An 18195-nucleotide genomic window follows, 5' to 3' on the forward strand; every position below is an offset into this window, starting at 1 on the left:
CGCGTAAAATTTATCGATACACGAAATTATCCATCCACCACGAATTACCTTATCGAATCTTTATTTCCCTCGTATCAATCGGCCATTGTTTGACTTATCGGTAGCCTACAATGGGACCGATAAGAGCGGGAAGAGAGTATCGATCCCCGGTTCCGCGGCCTTTTCAACCGCAATGTCGATAGCATTCGTCGAGATTGTGGTAATTTGCATTCACGCCCCCGCTATTGCAACCGTTGGGAGGCGACTCCGTAAAAACCGTCGTAAAACTTACATCAATCTTAGAGGTTCCTCGAACCGTGAAGAAATTACAACACCGACATTTTTACGATACGAGAAATGTTGTTCTCGTTTCTGGTGTACGAAGGTGAATGGAATGAAAAAATCGAAGAGTTTTTTTTTATTAAATAAATTAATTTTCGAGATATATTTATTCTAAGTGTTCTTTTTTTCTTCAGGCTCGGTATTTTAAAATGGATGATGTAATTCAAGGATGATTTATTGTAATGAAAAATTTGTCGATTAAATCATAAACGGTTATATTATAGAAGGTATATGTTATCAGAAATTCTATTTCGTATTTTTAAAGAGCCATTTCCAATCACGACTTAATCCTAACTTCCTTTGATCGTTAAAAATATCTTAAAGGAAATTAAAATTTCTCCTCCAACTTTGTCAATCTCTTCAACAATTTTAAATTTGATTTACTTTTATAAATCAATCTAATAATAAGCAGATGAATAATTGTACATAATTTTTCTTAACGATTAAAGGCGTACTCTTCAATAATCCAATTAACAATATATCAGTGATACAATTCTCCCTAATTAAATCTTCTTTCCAATTATATATAAAACTATATATCGTCATAATTGAACTTTAAAGATCCAATTTGTTATCCATTGCTAAAGATAAAATATCACATTTACCTCAAACCATTTCTTTTTTTTCACAATCATGAGAGGAAAGGAGGGTGTTGCGAAGCAATGATATCTCGAGAAAAAAGAAAAGAGAAAAGACAACAACGCCGCTGTTGAAAAACAGCCGGCATTGAAGGCATGCAAACGCGGCATTTCACGCTCGATCACATTGATGCTCCCGCAATGAAACGAAATGTTATATCCCGCGAATGAAAAAGGTGGCACGGCGAACAATTCCATTACGCTGGAAAACCTTCGTTTCCGAGATATTATTGACACGAGCAAAGGCGATTGGAAATGGCATACACAGATGATAAGAGGTATTACGGCTTTACATCCACACGCTTTCCAACCGATAACCGAGGTCGAGACGTTTCGCTTTCGCGCCAAGGGTTTTCGCTCCCCATACGCCATTTCCTGTACGGATAATCGACCGCGATTAAACGCGATCAAACGTTCTTCGACATTTGTATCCTCGTGAAATTGATTCTTCCTTTCTCTTTTTTTTTTTTTTAAATAGAATTATTCGTTTATTTAAGGGATTTGTGTAGATTGTTGTTACGAAATAGAGTGTGAAATAAATTATTTATTATCGTATATTAGATATTGAAAATTTCTTTTCATTTGCAGAATTGACAAGTAGAAATTTGTTGGAAGCAAATAATTATTTCTTTAATTAAATAAGGTAAGGTAAGGTAATTTGATAAATGTTGAAACTGAAAATATTGGAAAAATCATGAATTTTTAAACGTAAGCTGATTATTTTGAAAGCTTTTATTTAGAATTTCTCGTTTTTAAGATCATCATAAAGCAGTTGTCGTAAAACCTTTGGTGTACACCAATTAAACAATGTAAATAAATCTAGTTTCGTGGAGAAACCATTGAATAAAGTCAAAGAGTAATAGCAAATATGTATACTAATGGAGTTTACAACGGAGGCATGAGTTAGTTATCCCTAATGAACGAATGAAAATATAATATTAGATAACAAGTCTGTTCTTCTTTCTATTTCGACGAACAATATGAAAATTTTATTACAACTTTCAGAAAAATCCGAAACTTAAAGTTTGTCCGTTAAATCTGAGAGATTAATTATAAAAAATTATTATTTCGGTAATATAAATTTTAGAAAATGTCAGACACACGTTATAATTTTTCCTCCAGGACAAAGTCTTTGCTTGTTCTTCGAAACAATCGAGAATTAATTAATCATTCCTCCATTTATAGAATACTTTCAATTTCCGATGATGAAAAATTTCGATGAAAAACTTCGATTTGACTAAAAGCTCCTCTTTCGATTCAATTGTTGGAAACGAAATTTCGAGTGAATATTCTCAGAATATACTCAAGTAATTAATTAAACATTTCTCGATTAATTTTTAAAAACCTGGACATCGTTTCATACTTTGAAATACTTTTAAAATTTTTAAAATTCTTCGGATACGTTCGGATAGTTAATCAAACATTCCTCTCAACAAAAACATTCTCAATCAAAGTTTTTCGAAACGACTGTACATTAAGTCGATCGTTAACCGTGTTCGTTAGAGCACTTTTAATTCTCGATGGAAAACGAGAAAGGTGAAAACGGAAAGTAAAGGAGGAGTACAAAGCGGCTTCTATTTACAGCTAGGCTCTTAGTAAAAGTAACGTTGATGTGAAAATCGATCGGTATGTCGGACCGTCTACCCCGTTTGCTCGCCTCGAAAAGTTGATTTTCCTCGTGTTTCTTGGATGATCTCGTATACACTATATATATATATATATATATATATATATATATATATATATATATATATATATATATATATATATATATATATATACATATTTCCTCTCGTATCGCGCTCCGGCTTTGAAAGCTCGACCGCGTCAGTCGATTTAATAGCGTCCGCTCATACCGACTGGACCGTACTGGATTCGATCGTTCGGCTCGACTCGGCTCGATTCGGCTCCCTCCGCGGAATCCGATCGGGAAATAGCTTTTCCGATTGAAGTCTGCATATACGATCTGACAATACGGGCTGCCAATCTCTTGCCGACTTCCATACGTGTATCCCTCCACTACTATTTGCGAGGATCGGTGTTGATGATAGAATTCTCGGTTGTTCGAATGCGCTTCTCTACTCGTGTTAGAGCTCGATTGTCCATCGATCGACTCTCGTGTTTTATAGCCGCACCGCGCGCGTGTCGACGCGTGGATTTTTTAGCCTCGTCGGTTCGACCATCCTCGAAGGAACGAAAAATCAGCGTCATCTAATGAATATCCATGATCGATACGTATCCAATTTCCGCCGGATCCGAAAGGATGAGAAATACCTTTTCCTCTATAACGAAGTTGAACAGGATTTTGTCGACTTTTTTTTTTTCTTTCTTTTTTAACGATTTATTATTATACATGAGGGTATAGAGAAGGGAATGAAGAATATATAATTTAATTTGATTTATTTAGTAAAATGACGAATTATTGTGAAAAGATAATTAATAAGTGGGGAAAATAATTAGTGTAATTAGGAGTGAAGTGAATGGGGGGAGGGGCATTTATTTTTCTCTTTCGATTTATTTTGAAAATTTTTTCGAATATGCATTAAAATATCGAGGGAAATGAAATAATATCCGGGTGTATTTTTTAAACAAGTTCGCATTAATTCGTAATATTTCATATATCGACGAAAAAAAAAATAAAAACTCGTTAAAAAAATCCAGGGCGATTCATTTTCTTTCGATTTTATTATTTAAATTATTAATCCAATAATCTACAAAAAAGTAATTAAAAAGTAATTAATATAAAATTAAAATTTGCATTAATTTAATATTTTTACCACTACTCTCCTTTTTAAAATAAAAATTCTGCCCGCGCTCTTAATTACAGTTTAAAATAGAAAAATTTACGCGAGCAGTTCATAAACAGAGATCTGTTTAGTTTACAAAAATTTCAAGAAAATTCAGGACAATACGAATTCAACAGTTTTATGCGAATTAACAAATTGAAGATCCTCAAATATGAATTCAATGGATATGGAGAAACATATGGAGAGAAAAAAAAAAAAGGAAAAATCACGTAAATATTAATTGCTTCAGAAAATTACGAACGGTATAAAATAGCTACATTTAACAATTTAAAAAGAAGAACATCAAATTTGCAACATCAAGATTCTAAAAATTATTTAAATAAAGTTTTAATCGAATCATGTCCACGTTTTGCATCCATAGCTTCGAATGCTGCAAATTTAATAAAATCTTTTTCAATGGATATTAAAATTTAATACGTAGTAAAGTAAAGGCTCGCGATGGACAAGAATTTATTAAAACATTTACCGTCTTGGCAAAGTATTGCCACCATGGCTAAATGGAGCAACGATTCAGCGATGACGCGAACGGGTTGAATTGCAACTTTCGTAAGAACAATCCGGAACAAAGACGTATCTTCTTTCCACAGAATGGACAACCTAGATGCCGCTTGCAAATCGCATGGAAACGCGCCAAAGTGGCGCGCTTTATGCGTGCTGCATTCACGGCGTCCTCAATGCGTAAGGGTCAAAGATCATCAATCTTTCGCGTTTTATGCCTCGAATGATAAATATTTCGTTGGATCGATCGAACGAAAATGATGCCGCGCATCTATGAAATGGATAAGGACTTTTCGTGATAAATTAACCTTTCTCGGGGAATGAATTTTATTCTCAAGTCGGTTTTTGCATCTGCAATAATCGCGCGGCTTTTGAATTCCTTCGATATCCTAAAATAATGCTGTGGAGTATCATTTATCGTTTGTTATTAAGCTCATTAATTTGTAGCGTAGATCATCATTACGAGAAATTTTCGATTTATTTTAAAATTACTTCTTTCCGAGTTGTTTCAGAATTAATTTGTTTTCGAGATAACACGTGAAAAATAAACGATATTATATTTTATTTCACGGCACGACAAATTATTCATTATTTCTTTTACTTTTAAAAATAATTAATTTTTCATAATATCAAACATCAGACATATCTGTTGTTTTATTATTATTGTTACGATTAATTTATAATTTATAATTAATTTCATTTATTCTTTCATTTATTATGTTTCAGCAACGAATTTTAATTCATTATAATATTATATCTTATTAATTTAAAATTTTAAAAAAATCAGCCAAGCTGTTTGAATAATCTTCTTGGAAAAAGAAAATTGAATTCTTGAACCGTTATAGATGTGCTACGTATCCGTATTGTTTTCAATCCCAAATTTGATTATCTGGAAGAAATATAAAAAAATATATATGTTATATGTGAGAAGTACGATTCTATTTATTCGTGGCCATTCCATGGAATGTCGGTCGCATACTAATGAGTTCTCGAGTTTTGGTATGTGTGTTTCAACACAAAAGTTTTATGTCTCTTTTCAAAACTGAAATTGTCGCTTCCAATTTTATGAAAACTACAAAAATGATCGTGCAAAATGCAAGCGAAAGAGAGACAGCATCATTCAAAAATTTCGAGACACGATATTTAGATGAAACGAATTTTATTATTGTTCGTTTTCAAGAATCTTCAGTAAACATTTTTGGAATAATTTTATTTGAATGAAAATTGTACGTCGTTTGAAAAAAGAGGATTTTTTAATTAGTTTTACGAATCTTTCTAATATAAACTAATAGATATATATAAATTAATATATATATTTCTTTTTATAGAAAATAAATTGATTGATGGAAATTGCAAATGATTAGACAATTTTCTTTCCTTAAAAAAAAAAAAAAAAAAAAGATCTTGTATTTAGACATGTTGTACATTATAATTTAACACATTCAATGCGGATGACGCAACATGGCGTCGCATGGGATTTTCTATTCTATGGCGAGTATACAGTCATGTCATGAATTTTTCCAAGAAATGAAAGAGTTTTTAATACGTTTTTTCCCTTTTCCACATACCAGTTTGTTGTCGTATACAAGTGTTGTCGTCAGTATGCATAGCCATTTTGCATTTCGTTCGCATCTTTACCATTATATATATATATATTTTTTTTTTTTTTACTTATCGAAAATCAATATCCATCACCGGGAATCCTCTTCGATTTTTGGCTCAGCATTGATCGCGTTCGTGCATCTATAATCGAAATCACGTTGCTAAGGAAATTACGAAAAACAAAAATGGAAGAAAACACGTCGTTTCCAACATCGATCCGAATAAAACATGGATTAATTCACTTTTTTTAATCTTCGCTTTAATTAATTCATTATTAATTTCAGGTGGACGAGTATTACGAGGCCAAAGAAAAAATTTTTTTCTCGTTCGCTTTCGTGCATCTCGTCCTGTCTCTCGCGTGTCTCCATCACGTAGCACAAGAGCGAAGAGCGGATTTTTACCTAAGGAATTAAGCTCTCCACTCTCCACAATTTTTATCAAGAAAATTTTTCGCCCCACTTCACTCGGAATTGAGGGTTCCATTAAGAGTGGCGGGATATTTTTAAATGCTCGTTCAAACGTGTTGTGGAAAAATTTTCATTTAACTCGCGTTTCTTTGTTTCTGTTTCTATGGAATCTAATCTCTGACGCACGTAGAGAAGTAACTTCATCGTTCGAACTAGGATTAACAATAAGATCTTCATCGTTACATTCGCTGTTAAAAATTACGATCAAAAGTGGATTGTAAATTCACTGTTTCGTTCCATCCATTATCTTCGCGTATCGTTTAGATTAGATTGTTTATCAATTCGCGTTAAAACGCGGCTTATCGCTCGAGTATCTTCGCCTAATGCAATAACGTTATTGCAACGGGTAGCTTTACATTCAGAGAATTAGAATTTTCAACTTCTCCCTTAATTCCCTTTCGTATCGTATCTCGTAAAAGTTTACACAGTTACATTTAATTAGATCATCAGTGAGTGAAATAGCCAATGAAAATATAAAAAAAAAAATTGCCTTTCTTGCTTCAACAGGTTTAAATATAAAAAGTGAAATGGAAAGTATATATCTACGTATTTATAAGGAAAAATAAACAATGATTTTTATTCATTTAACTGTCGAATTGATATTCGATTTTGTAGACGCTTTGTGTAGAAGGGTTGTTATTTTACGAAGGGTGACGTATGAAAAAGCGTTCCTTTACTTTTACCATACATAATCGTTCCTCACTCGATGCTGTTACTAGCAATTTATATTTATCGAAAAAAAAAAAAAGGAAAAATCGATATTCATTAGTGGATAAGGCAACACCATTGGAAACAGGACAAAGAAACAAGATTCCATTACATTGTTTAAATATAAAACCATTTCAAGTTTCATTACCACCATCATTATCACATTCCTCCTCTTCCTCCAATTTAAATTTTCTGGAAACTACTTGTGCGTTAATTAATTTTTTCAACAACAACCCCAGTCCCTTGTTTCTCTTCTTCTTCGAAAAAAGAATAAGAAAAAGAAGAGGAGATCCGGTGGTAATTCTGGTCTCGGTGATTACCTCTAAAGATCCAGATGAAAGGTAACCGAGTTCAATTACGAGAAGGTGTCCGTCGCGCGCGATAGACCATCACCAGAAGCTTTCCAGCTGTGGTGGTGTGTGGATGGATGGTGATGGTGATGGTGTGTGCGTCACGCTTTGTGTTCTATCGGTCTATAGGTTTATTCCGCAGGTGTCGGATGCAGGAGAATGGTAAACGAACGAACGGGATCCAGGAGATTCCCTCCCTCCCTCGCCCATTAATAGTCAATGAGATCGTCGATCAGGAGAGAAGGAAAATTAAATCCTATTAGCGAGAGAGAGAGATGTAAGGGAGAAAAAAAGGAGAGAAAATGTATATATATGTGTGTATATGTGAGAGTATGTGTTGATATATCGAGGAGGGAAGGTAGTTGAGAATTGGGGGTTGTTTATTAAGAAAAGAGGAGATGGAGATGGATGGATTTTTAATAAATTAGTGTAAATTTATTATCGTCATTTTTTGAAACATATTTTATCAACTTCTCTCTTAGTTTAAAAGTTTTCCATTTTATGGGATGGAGTTTAATATGTAATTATAAATCTAAATTAGATTTAACGTATGGAATTTGGGTTTTATTAAGCTTGAATACTATTATTCATCAGTAATAGTATATTTATTGGGAAAAGTATTTGAGCTTTACAGTTTTATACGTCAAAGTGAATATGAGTTATGAAAATGTAGTTATAAGTACTTTGATATTGGAATGAATAAATGAATAATCTCACAAATATTAGACAAATTTAAAAAAGATGATATCGAATTTCTATAATTTTAATTTTCTAAAAAATGTTTTTACAATTGTAATTATCTAAAATTAAATTAATATTAAATAACGGTCAAAATGGTAAATTTAGTTTACATTATTAAGAACTTCTATTGTTTTTAATTCATATATTCGTTCAATATTTGATTCTTCTTGTAAGAACCACTTCTCAAAATATTTACAATGGATTGAAACTCGGTCAGTCAATATTCGAATTTAGACTTGCAATGTATTATACTTGATCCTGTACTAATATATGTCACAAAGATAATGGGATTTCTCGCTTTAAAGGAAGGGAAAAAAAAAAGACAAAGAAGATAAGTAACTACTCTTGTACGAGGATTTACTCTTCGTTTCGTTGGAGTGTTCTTCGTTATGGAAAATTGTCGTGCAAAAAATATACATTATCTCGTCTTGCCAAATGTAATACAGTCGTCTCGTGGGCAATTCTGTGTCAAGAAACATATTTTGTCGTCTTATTTCCAAGCTTATATTTCTTCTTCAAACGTATTATCTTCTAAAAAAAAAAAAAAAAAAAAGAAACGACACAGATAGACCAGAAGCCAGACTCTGTCATTACAAGCGCATGTCTTGTTACGTATTCAAATTGCATCTAATGGATCTATTTGATATTTGTAAATTGATTAGGAATCAACATTGAAATTTTATCGCAAATAGACTTGTTTTTCAAACTTTAAGATTTATTTTTAAAAATTAAATAGTAAAATTAAGAAAATAGTATATATATGGGAAGAGAAAGAAATATATTCAAATAATAATCAATTAATTTTTGAATAGAGTAATTACATTTTCTTTTTTTTAATTCAGGTGATGATATTGGACATTGCTCGATAATTAAACCCTTGTAAAAAAAATGTACAAGCACATTCAATTCAAATTTCCAAATATTTTCCAAAATTCGATCGATCTAAAATTTTCTCTCCACACGGAATAAATGTACTCGTCCGACTCGTCAAATTTGCGTCAAACGTTTTTTGAATCATAGATGCATCCCCTTCCCTCCCCCTCCGTCCATAGTAATTTTTCCACGTCCCCCGCGAATTTTTTTCACCGCGCCACTTTCGCAACTGTCACGACCAAACGATCTTGCGCTGATAAACCCGAGAGAATAGTTTAATCTATCGCGATATTGTTGAACCAGCTCTCTCTCTCTCTCTCTCTCGAAGATCGTATGGACAATATTTGGATCACGAGAGAAATATCGTGGAAGAATTTCCAAGGGAAGTTATATATTTGTTTTTTCCTTTTCTTTCCCGCCGTGTTATCGCCGAACCCCTTCGAAGGGGCGGATTTTCGAGGCACGATCCCGCGCCAACCAACCCCTCGGCAACGTTTCACCGAGAGGGGCGAAAGAGGAAGGGGCGAGCGTAGTTCCACGTTGGAACTAATTTCACGGCGAATCGCTCGAATCCCTCCGACTCCTTTATTAGATTTCCCACGGCCGGTGTACATGAGACGAATGAGGGGATCAAGAAACGGAGGTGGAGGAGAGGGAGAGAAGAAGAAAGGAGCACGTTATAGGGAGGGATGGAGAAAGTTGCCGGAAGAAGGAAAGGAAAAACGAGCGATCCGGGGAGAGGATAAACATGAATGGAATATCGAGGGGGAGAAACGCGTGCGGTGGGTTGGAAAAAGGGGTGAAGTTTGCGGAGACGCTTCGAGCGGAATAAGTCAAAATTGTACGATTATTTTTTTTTTTTAAGCAGCGAAAAATCTTGATATCGATCTCTTTGTGGGAAAATTAATTCTTGAAGAGTGTTAATGTTTGCGGATGAATTTGAATTTCTTTCGTTCAGAATTATATTTTATTAGGGAACATTAGTGGGTTTTTTTGAAAAATATTTTGGATACAATCAATTGTTATCGTACTAGCGTAGGAATTAAATGACATTTTCTTAAATGGATTGTTTCTTTTTTCGATTCTCATTCTCTTCCCTATTTTGAATAATTTATTTCAAAATTCGATATTTTGCCTAAAATTTAATCATCAATTATAATTACCAACTTTGGTAATATCTACGCGATGTTATTAATGTTCGGTATTTTCGAAAATCAATTTACGGTATTTGGAAACAGAATCCATTAGATTTCAGCAACCTAAATATTACAATGGATGAACGATTTTTCGTATATATAATAATTACACAATTTATTTTATTAATATCAAGAAAAAAAGGACCGATTATGAAAACGAGTATGATGATAAACTGCCATCTATCCTCCAAAGGTTAAAAGTTAAATCGAACTTTTGAAATGAAAGTAGTTTTCGAAATAATCCAAACTATTTTCCACGACTATGGAATATATGAAAATTCGTTGATTATCTAAATTCTCATTAATTCTCTCTCTCTCCAACGTGGAAATAAATTTACAAAAATCGTGAATAGGTCGGAGAGGAGTGGGTAGACGAAAACAGATTCGAATACAGATCGAGAGAGAGATTCTCTCAGATATTCAGTACACGTCAATGGAGGGAGGAGGAGGGAGGTGGTTGATGTACAGAGAGAGGTGGTGGGTGAAAGGGAAGGGGAAACAGGGGTTGCCGGGTAACAGAGAGGTAGGATAAGAGTTCCCAGGGGTGCCTAGCAACCTGTTGCTACCCTAAAATTTCGACCGGCTGGAATGAAGTGTACGTGTATGTGTGTGTGGATGAGAATATCTATAACTGTACTGGGTGTTGTTTCTTTCTAAAAATTTCAAATTCCAAATCTCTCTCTGCTCGAATAATTCTCTCCTGGATTTGTGATCAAGACGATGCATACGTGATTTCAATTTCCATGAAAATTAAAGTAAAGTTATTGCTAAAGTTCTTATAGATCTAGAAGAGCTTTTAAAAAAATTGTTTCCTAGTTTTTCATTCCAATCCATAACATAACGAATATATTATTTTTATGGCAGAAAGATAGTGTGTGAATAATCGAACGGGGTAGGATCATAAAATGGAGAGCGATATTTATTTATTTTTTTACTTGATAAATGGTTGCAAGAAAAGTTGTAGAGAGCAATAACACCTTATCGATCGAAGATCTATTTTTAACCCTCTGTTTAGTCAAACTGGCTTACTTTCGATCCATATCTCTGACTATATATATGATCTTTAGTTGGTATCTAAAATTCAGATATATGGGTCAAAAGTGACAGAGGATCAACTATGGTTAATTTCAGAAAATTAACTTTCTTCTCGAAATATAATGATCATTCACAATAATACTCGTGAAAATATATTTTCAATTGAAATAGAAAACCTCGTATCCGATTGGACGAAATGAAAGGAAATGCTCGATATAAATTTTGAAGCAGGAGGGTATCTTTATTGAAATTTCGCGGAATGGATTGAAAAGATAAGCACGTATCGAATTACAACGCTGTGAAAGGAAGGAGGAGGAGGAGGAATTTTCGATTATCGCCATTTGTGCAGGGATTAATTTCATATCGAGGGCCCCCCCCCCCCGTGTTTTACGATAATTCGATGCCAATTAAAAATTAAAAAAATAAATTTCGCAAAAGTATCGATGGATCGATGGAGGCCATTACTTTCAGACGTGGATGGACGTAAGTTGGTTACACGCGTAATGGATTGGAATTCATTTCGCGCAGTAGGCAAAATGGACGGAGCCCAGATATTAATTCGTTCGTGCAAATAACGACAGTGTACGGCGTTGTTAGCGCGGAAATCATCGCCGATGAATATTCCGCGCCACGATCCAATCTACCTGCTGCCAGTCGAATCGAATCGAATCGAAAATCACGTATTGCTCTCCTACTGATCGAACAGTTTTTTATTTTCCTTCGACGAGAGAAACGATTCTTCCCCTTTCTTGGAGAAAAAAAAAAATTAAAATAACTAAGAAAAGAAAAGAAAAAGTATATCTATCCTCCGCGATAACGATCGTGTTCGATAATGTGCTCTACGAGGCGCGCCATGATATCACGATGATCCTTGATACAATTTACTTAAAGCGGAAATCGAAGAAACTGGTAACGAGATTTCGAAGCTACCGGATGCACGCCGTTGCGGATCCTCCACCAGTTTCCTACCACTATCTCGATACGCAATTAAGTAAAGTTATATAATTTTCGAGCTTTTCGAAAGGAATTGTTTAATTAAAAAAAAAAATAAGTAATTTCTATATCGATTCGATCGGATAAGAGAGAAGGACAGGAAGAAGAAGAAGATGAATCGAGTGATTGAAATGCAAGCGAAAGATATATCCAGAGAGATATTATTTCTTTTCTCCCTCTTCCGTTTTCGATTTCTTTTAAGCCGAAAGGATGGCTGGTTGAACACTCGTAATAAGGACAAACGGGCGTGATGAGATTGCGTGGAAGGGAAGCGAAGTTGGCGAAATAAATGGAACGTGCAGCGGAGGTGACTTGAGGGAAAAATACATAAGGATAACAAGGGTTTGCGTGGCGACAGTGGACGAGGATGGGATTTATGGCATGCCGCTATTCTTTCTTTCTTTCCTTCCTTCCATCCCTCTCTATAAATTACAATTATCGAGGCTGTGGCATAATCAGTCGGTTCAGGTCGACCTTCGCCAACTTTAACTTTGTTGATGTACAATCGATGGTGGTCTATGCATCGACATGGAAAATAATAATTCTTTTCTTCGTTCTTATTTCGTAATTAGAGTGAGAATTATTTTTAACTTTGCCTACTTTTAAAGGGCGTGGAAGGAGAGGAGGGTTCTCAAAGTGTTGTGCTTTTTTTAAATTCTTTCTTTCCGCTGGAAAATACCTTTGGGTTAAAGAGGAGGAGGAGGAGGGGAAAGCGTTAAAGATTTTCTACAATTTTTATTCCAGGATAATTACATTTGAATAAACGAAGAGAAGGTTAATCAGAGTATATTCCTTTCGAGGGAGTATCTCGCCAAGTTTGAGAATCGCTTGGACGGCGCGAGGGATGAAATGAAGAAGTTTAAACCGCTTGATAGGCCGCCGTCTGACTATACACGGGGCTTAATCACTTTCGATAGTGACTGGCACGAAGCCGCGTTAAATTATGGGAAGAGGATAAGTTAGTTTCGACGAGTAATTATTCATTTATTTCACTCTTGCTGCGAGATGTATCATAACACATATATCTATAGTGATTACATTGATCGAGGATTAATCTTTGTTACGTGATTTATCCTTTTTTTTTTGTTTAATATTTTTTCAATTTTTGAAGGAAAATTAGAAGAGAGACGTTCAAGGAAAGATATTTACGAATCGGAATGTTAATTTAAAACTATATAATTAATTCACTCTTGATTTAATTGATTTCATCGTGGAGGCAAGTATCGAAGTATTCCATCGTGTGATGGCTTGTCGATCATTCTATATAAATATGGTTATATTCAAAAGAACTCGTATCTCGAGTTTCTTTCGGTGTGAAAAACCAATTACGGTTTATCAAACTTTTCCATATGGCGGAGATAAGAGAGATATCGGTTGAAATTGACGTTAGAAGCGTACGAAAAACTTTTTCGTATCGTTTGACGCCACGATCGAAGAAGCGGCGTAAAAAAAAAACTTGTGAAAGAAAAACAAAAAAAAAAAAAGAAAATCTATCGATGATACATCTCGTGGAAGAAACAAACATACGAGTGGCGGATCGCGTGACTTGGACGCGTTCTTGATACCTGGAGATTAGACTAGTCAACGTACTAACCCAATTAAGGTGAAACGGTTTTTACTTTTTTTCCCCTTCTACAATCTTCTTAATATTCGTTCGATCTGTCACGCCTCATCAGATGTGCTAATTTTCCATCGACCAAGCTTTCCTCCCCCTCCATTCACTACTTTTCTTCGTATTTACGTCATCTGCTTTTATTAATAATTGCGAAATGTTAAAGTGTTGTGATATATTTCTCTTCTACAAAAGTGTTTTTGAGTAACTTTTAACTTAGCCGAAAGGAAATGTCGTCCACTTTACTGACAAGTGATGGCTTTTTTTTTTGCAGGATGTTGGGTGGCGTGGGAGGCCGGCACATGTCTACGCGTCGGCGTGGCAGCAGCCCGCTGGTGCGTGGAGGTGCGGGCCTCACAGGGTATGCCGGACCAGGGGCCTCTGGAAATTCGAACGATGTTGCTGCAATACCACCGGATATGCAGAGATACGCTGGAAGAAGGCGCAGAGCGGTTACAACTAGTGATCACAAGAGCTGCGCCCTTGTGCAGACACGTATTAAACTCGGCGATATCATGTGAGTTCTCGTTCATTTACCATTGATAACTTTCACTAATTTTTTACGAATTTTTTTTTCTTTTTTTTTTTTTTTTTTTTTTGTACGAGACGAGACAATAGGGTAAAACAGGGTGACTGTTGGTATTATCGGGAAAACTAAAAACGCTGAGGTCGATAATACAGTGCCCTTTTCAATGTTGTTATCAGAGAACGTATCTTTGAACGTATTGATCACCGGTTATGTAGAGTACCGTCGAGTAGTTACCCTTATATAAGGGTTACCGATTAACGGTAACCTATTTTCAGAAAGATTGGGGAAATAGATCGTGATCGGTAGAGGATACAGTAGAATTCGAAAGTTGTCCGATCGTAGTTCGATCGTACTACTGTCAATAAGATAAAATTGCAATCCTCGCGATTTATTACCAACATCTCGCAATCGATTTACTGGCTCGAAAAATTAGGGCGTTTCGTGAAATACGAGATGGCGACAGATACAATTTGCGGCTGACCATACTGGAGTATGCACTACTGCGGTTGAATTAAGGTCTGACGTGACGAGGTGTCTGTACTTTCGACGCGGTCTTTGGTGCTTTTTATATTATCGATTAGCCTTCGATTATTTGCCCATTCCTTTTTATTTTTAGCGTAGACTGTCGTTGTCCGTTTTTCGCTAAATTTAATTACAAATTCTAAATACTTTTTTTTATCACTCTCGTTTCTTCGGTGAAATTTAACCAATCAAATGATCGAACTTATTTCCGTACCAATAAATCGAAAGCCGATTATCTACCGTTTACATAATTTATGAATTATTTTCATCTTTCTCGTATTATCAAATCACACTAAAAAAAGAATATTATCGTCAAGATTCTTCTCGATTAATCCAGATCTTTCGATTCTTTCGAATCTTATTTCTACGATTATTGTTAAGCGAATCAACGTTAGCACTTTAATTTCTTCGAAGACACGTGTCCAGAGTGATGGACAGATTCTCAGAGACGGTATTAAATGGCTGCAATACAACTTACCCCCGCAGTAGTAAACTTTACGACAAATTACAACAACGAAATCGTGGAGGAGCGCGAGAACCAAATACGTTTTACGAGGATTAAATAGGTCGCGATCGAATCTGCACGTTCCTCGTTTCGAAGAATTCGATACAAGAGTTGGACTCTCGTCCAACGTGCTTCGCAATCTTTTAAGGATTTCCAATTTACGCGGATCCACCTTTTTATCCACCAGAGTTGGACCCAAAAGGGCCAATTCCCTGTGAAACCACAACTAGACATATACAACGTCGTCCGATCATTGGTTTGTATGTGCCTAGTCAAGCAGTTTCTCTCTCTCTCTCTCTCCCCTTCTGTGGTGTGTCACTGTAGTGAATCGAGTCTCAGAGTCGCGAAGTCGAGTCGACTCGGTCGTGTGTTTCAGGCTGGTTGCCGGCTGCCGCCGTGAATCAATACCCGCATTGCGCGTGCCACCTCTCTTTCTCTTTCCCTGCTCTTCCATCCCTGCTCCTCTCTCGCTCTCGCTCCTACCGCTGGCCTCTCTCCCTCCTTCGACTCGCCCCGTCTCGCTCTTGCCCACCTCCACGTGCTCTCCCCTCCTTGTTTCTCTCGACGCTCTTTCTCGACTCTCCTTCCAGTATCCACTTTCCTTCTTTCACTGTTCACTGGCCACCCGAATATGTCTTCCTTTTGGCCCGTGTTGCTCCATATTTCTTATCTCGGACGCGTTATCACGTGTCCGTGTTTCATCGACCTTCTCTCTCTCTATCCGCGTTTTCTTTTAACAGTCTTTCGTATCTTTTTTTTTTTTGGTTTATTTTCTCGTTTATTCCAGATTCTCGTTCTTTTTGGACGTTTCATCGGCCCCTTTTCTTTTTCTTCTACAATCTCTCTTCTCTCGATCTTCCCCTTTCCGTTTACTTTTAACTTGTGCGAAGTTTTTATCTCGTGTTATCTCTTCTTTCTTTTTTCGTCGTCGCTTCTTCTTTCTTTCGTTTATTCCTTTTTCATTTATCATCGAATATTCGAATTTTCATCGTTTTTCTGTTTTTCTATCCACGAATCTCTTCTCGAATTTCTAACGTCTTGTTCGAAGCAAGAGGAAAGAGAAAGTAACGAGCATGGTGTAGAATTTGACATGACATCGATCTGTCGAAGGGTTATTCGATCTTCGATCATCGACAAAATGGAGGAGAAACAAAATCGACGTTCTATTTCTTCTTATACATACAATTGCATCCTCTCAAGGTTTTACGTAAAAATATTAAAAGTCATTAATAAAAAGTTCAAACAAATTTTGGATATTTATAAATTGTTACTTTCGTAACATTCTTTGCATAATCGATGAAGAAGAAGAAGAAAAAAAGAAATATAATAACCTTTTATGTATTTCGATATTTCTAGAAGAAGAAGAAGAAGAAGGGAAAATTATTATTATTATTTCTTTTCAAACGTCGAAAGATTCTCGCAATTTGTTGTTGATTTTCGATGTGAAAACAACTGTAATGCCTTGGGGTCAGTAAACTTGAGAGAGAATCGTGGTTTGCTGGTGGTGGAGGGTAGCAGAGGTTCGCAAAGCCTCTTCTGGGAATGATATTTTCTCATAAGATGGTGAGAGCGTAACGGGTGTCCGACTACTTGTCTGGATTTTATTTCGAGAAATAAAACGATACTGTCCCGAACGTTATTCCATCTTCATAAATTCGAATTAGAAATCAAAACCAGAAAATTGTATCACTGACATCGTTGATTGTATACTGGATAAAGAATATCAAGATCTCTCTTTAATAATTATATTCCAGAAAAAAATAGATAAATAATTAAAAAAGTTACTAACATGATTTTATGTTAATGGTTTTTGTTGAAGATATATAAGAATCAAGTTTTTCTCTATAAATTATATAATTACAATTTTGAATTTTAATAAAAAAGGAATAATTTAATTTTTAAAAGTAAAGTAAAAAAATTGAGAAAGATTAAGAAAGCCTGAAGAGACGAGTATTATTTTAAGCGTTTCATTCGTGTAATTTTTAAGAAATTGAATTAATAAGGTTTTTACTGAAAACAGTTAATAATTTTTCTCGATTAATACATTGAAAATTAATAAACGATTTTAAGAAAAAATTATCAACAAATTATTACACGTTTATTTTGAGTTGTTATATATTTTTCATAGCAATCCTCGTTCAAATCCAAGAAATATTATTTATAAAATTAATTCTTACTTCTCCACAATAAAAAACAAAATTTCTATTTACAATCCAAAAATTTAGAAACAGAAAAAAAGGATGAAAATTTGACTTACGTCACAACACGACAGAAATCCACCAATATCGGTTGACGTCAATATTCTACTACACACTCATAAACCTCTACAATATCTTCGTTAATTAAATAAATATTTCCAAAAAGAAGAAGAAGAAAAAAAGGAAATACTTATCCCGTAAATATTCCAATTTCCCAAATATTTCAACAAAAAACGAATCGAAACGATCGATATCTTCTTCGAAACGATGGATGCAAAAAAAAAATAAAAATAAAAATAAAAATTCACCAAGCCATCGTCGTCGTGGTTGCATCGTCGAGATAATTGGTTTTACGATATTACGTGAAACACACACATATACACACACACGTTATTCGAGGTGTCGAATTAGGCGACCTAATCAAAGAGGTTTAACTGGAAGAAAAGGAGGAACGATTCGAGGCGATGGGTCGTCAAAGGTGAAGAAGGAGAGCGTGTTATAAGGACGACGTGTTACGGTCATCACGTGTATCGCATTAGCTAGAGCAAGAGAGAGAGACGATGGAAACCTTATTGTCTCCATTATCCTCGGTATAAGGAG

General features: G+C 35.1%; 1 protein-coding gene across 30 annotated transcripts in view; it reads left to right on the forward strand.

The window, feature by feature from the left end:
* The window catches only part of Cac (cacophony), a 138178-nt gene that overhangs the window by 24043 nt on the left and 95940 nt on the right, over window positions 1–18195 (forward strand). For 28 of the 30 annotated variants that reach the window (XR_003304221.1, XM_026439336.1, XM_026439311.1 and 25 more), the window contains exon 2: window positions 14116–14358. Coding sequence is in view for 29 of the 30 variants with exons in the window: in XM_026439336.1 (XP_026295121.1) it covers window positions 14117–14358 (242 nt within the window). In the remaining variant the exon portion in view is untranslated. 30 annotated transcript variants of the gene reach the window in all.

The sequence above is a fragment of the Apis mellifera genome, linkage group LG3, assembly GCF_003254395.2.
Source record: "Apis mellifera strain DH4 linkage group LG3, Amel_HAv3.1, whole genome shotgun sequence".
NCBI lineage: Eukaryota > Metazoa > Arthropoda > Insecta > Hymenoptera > Apidae > Apis > Apis mellifera.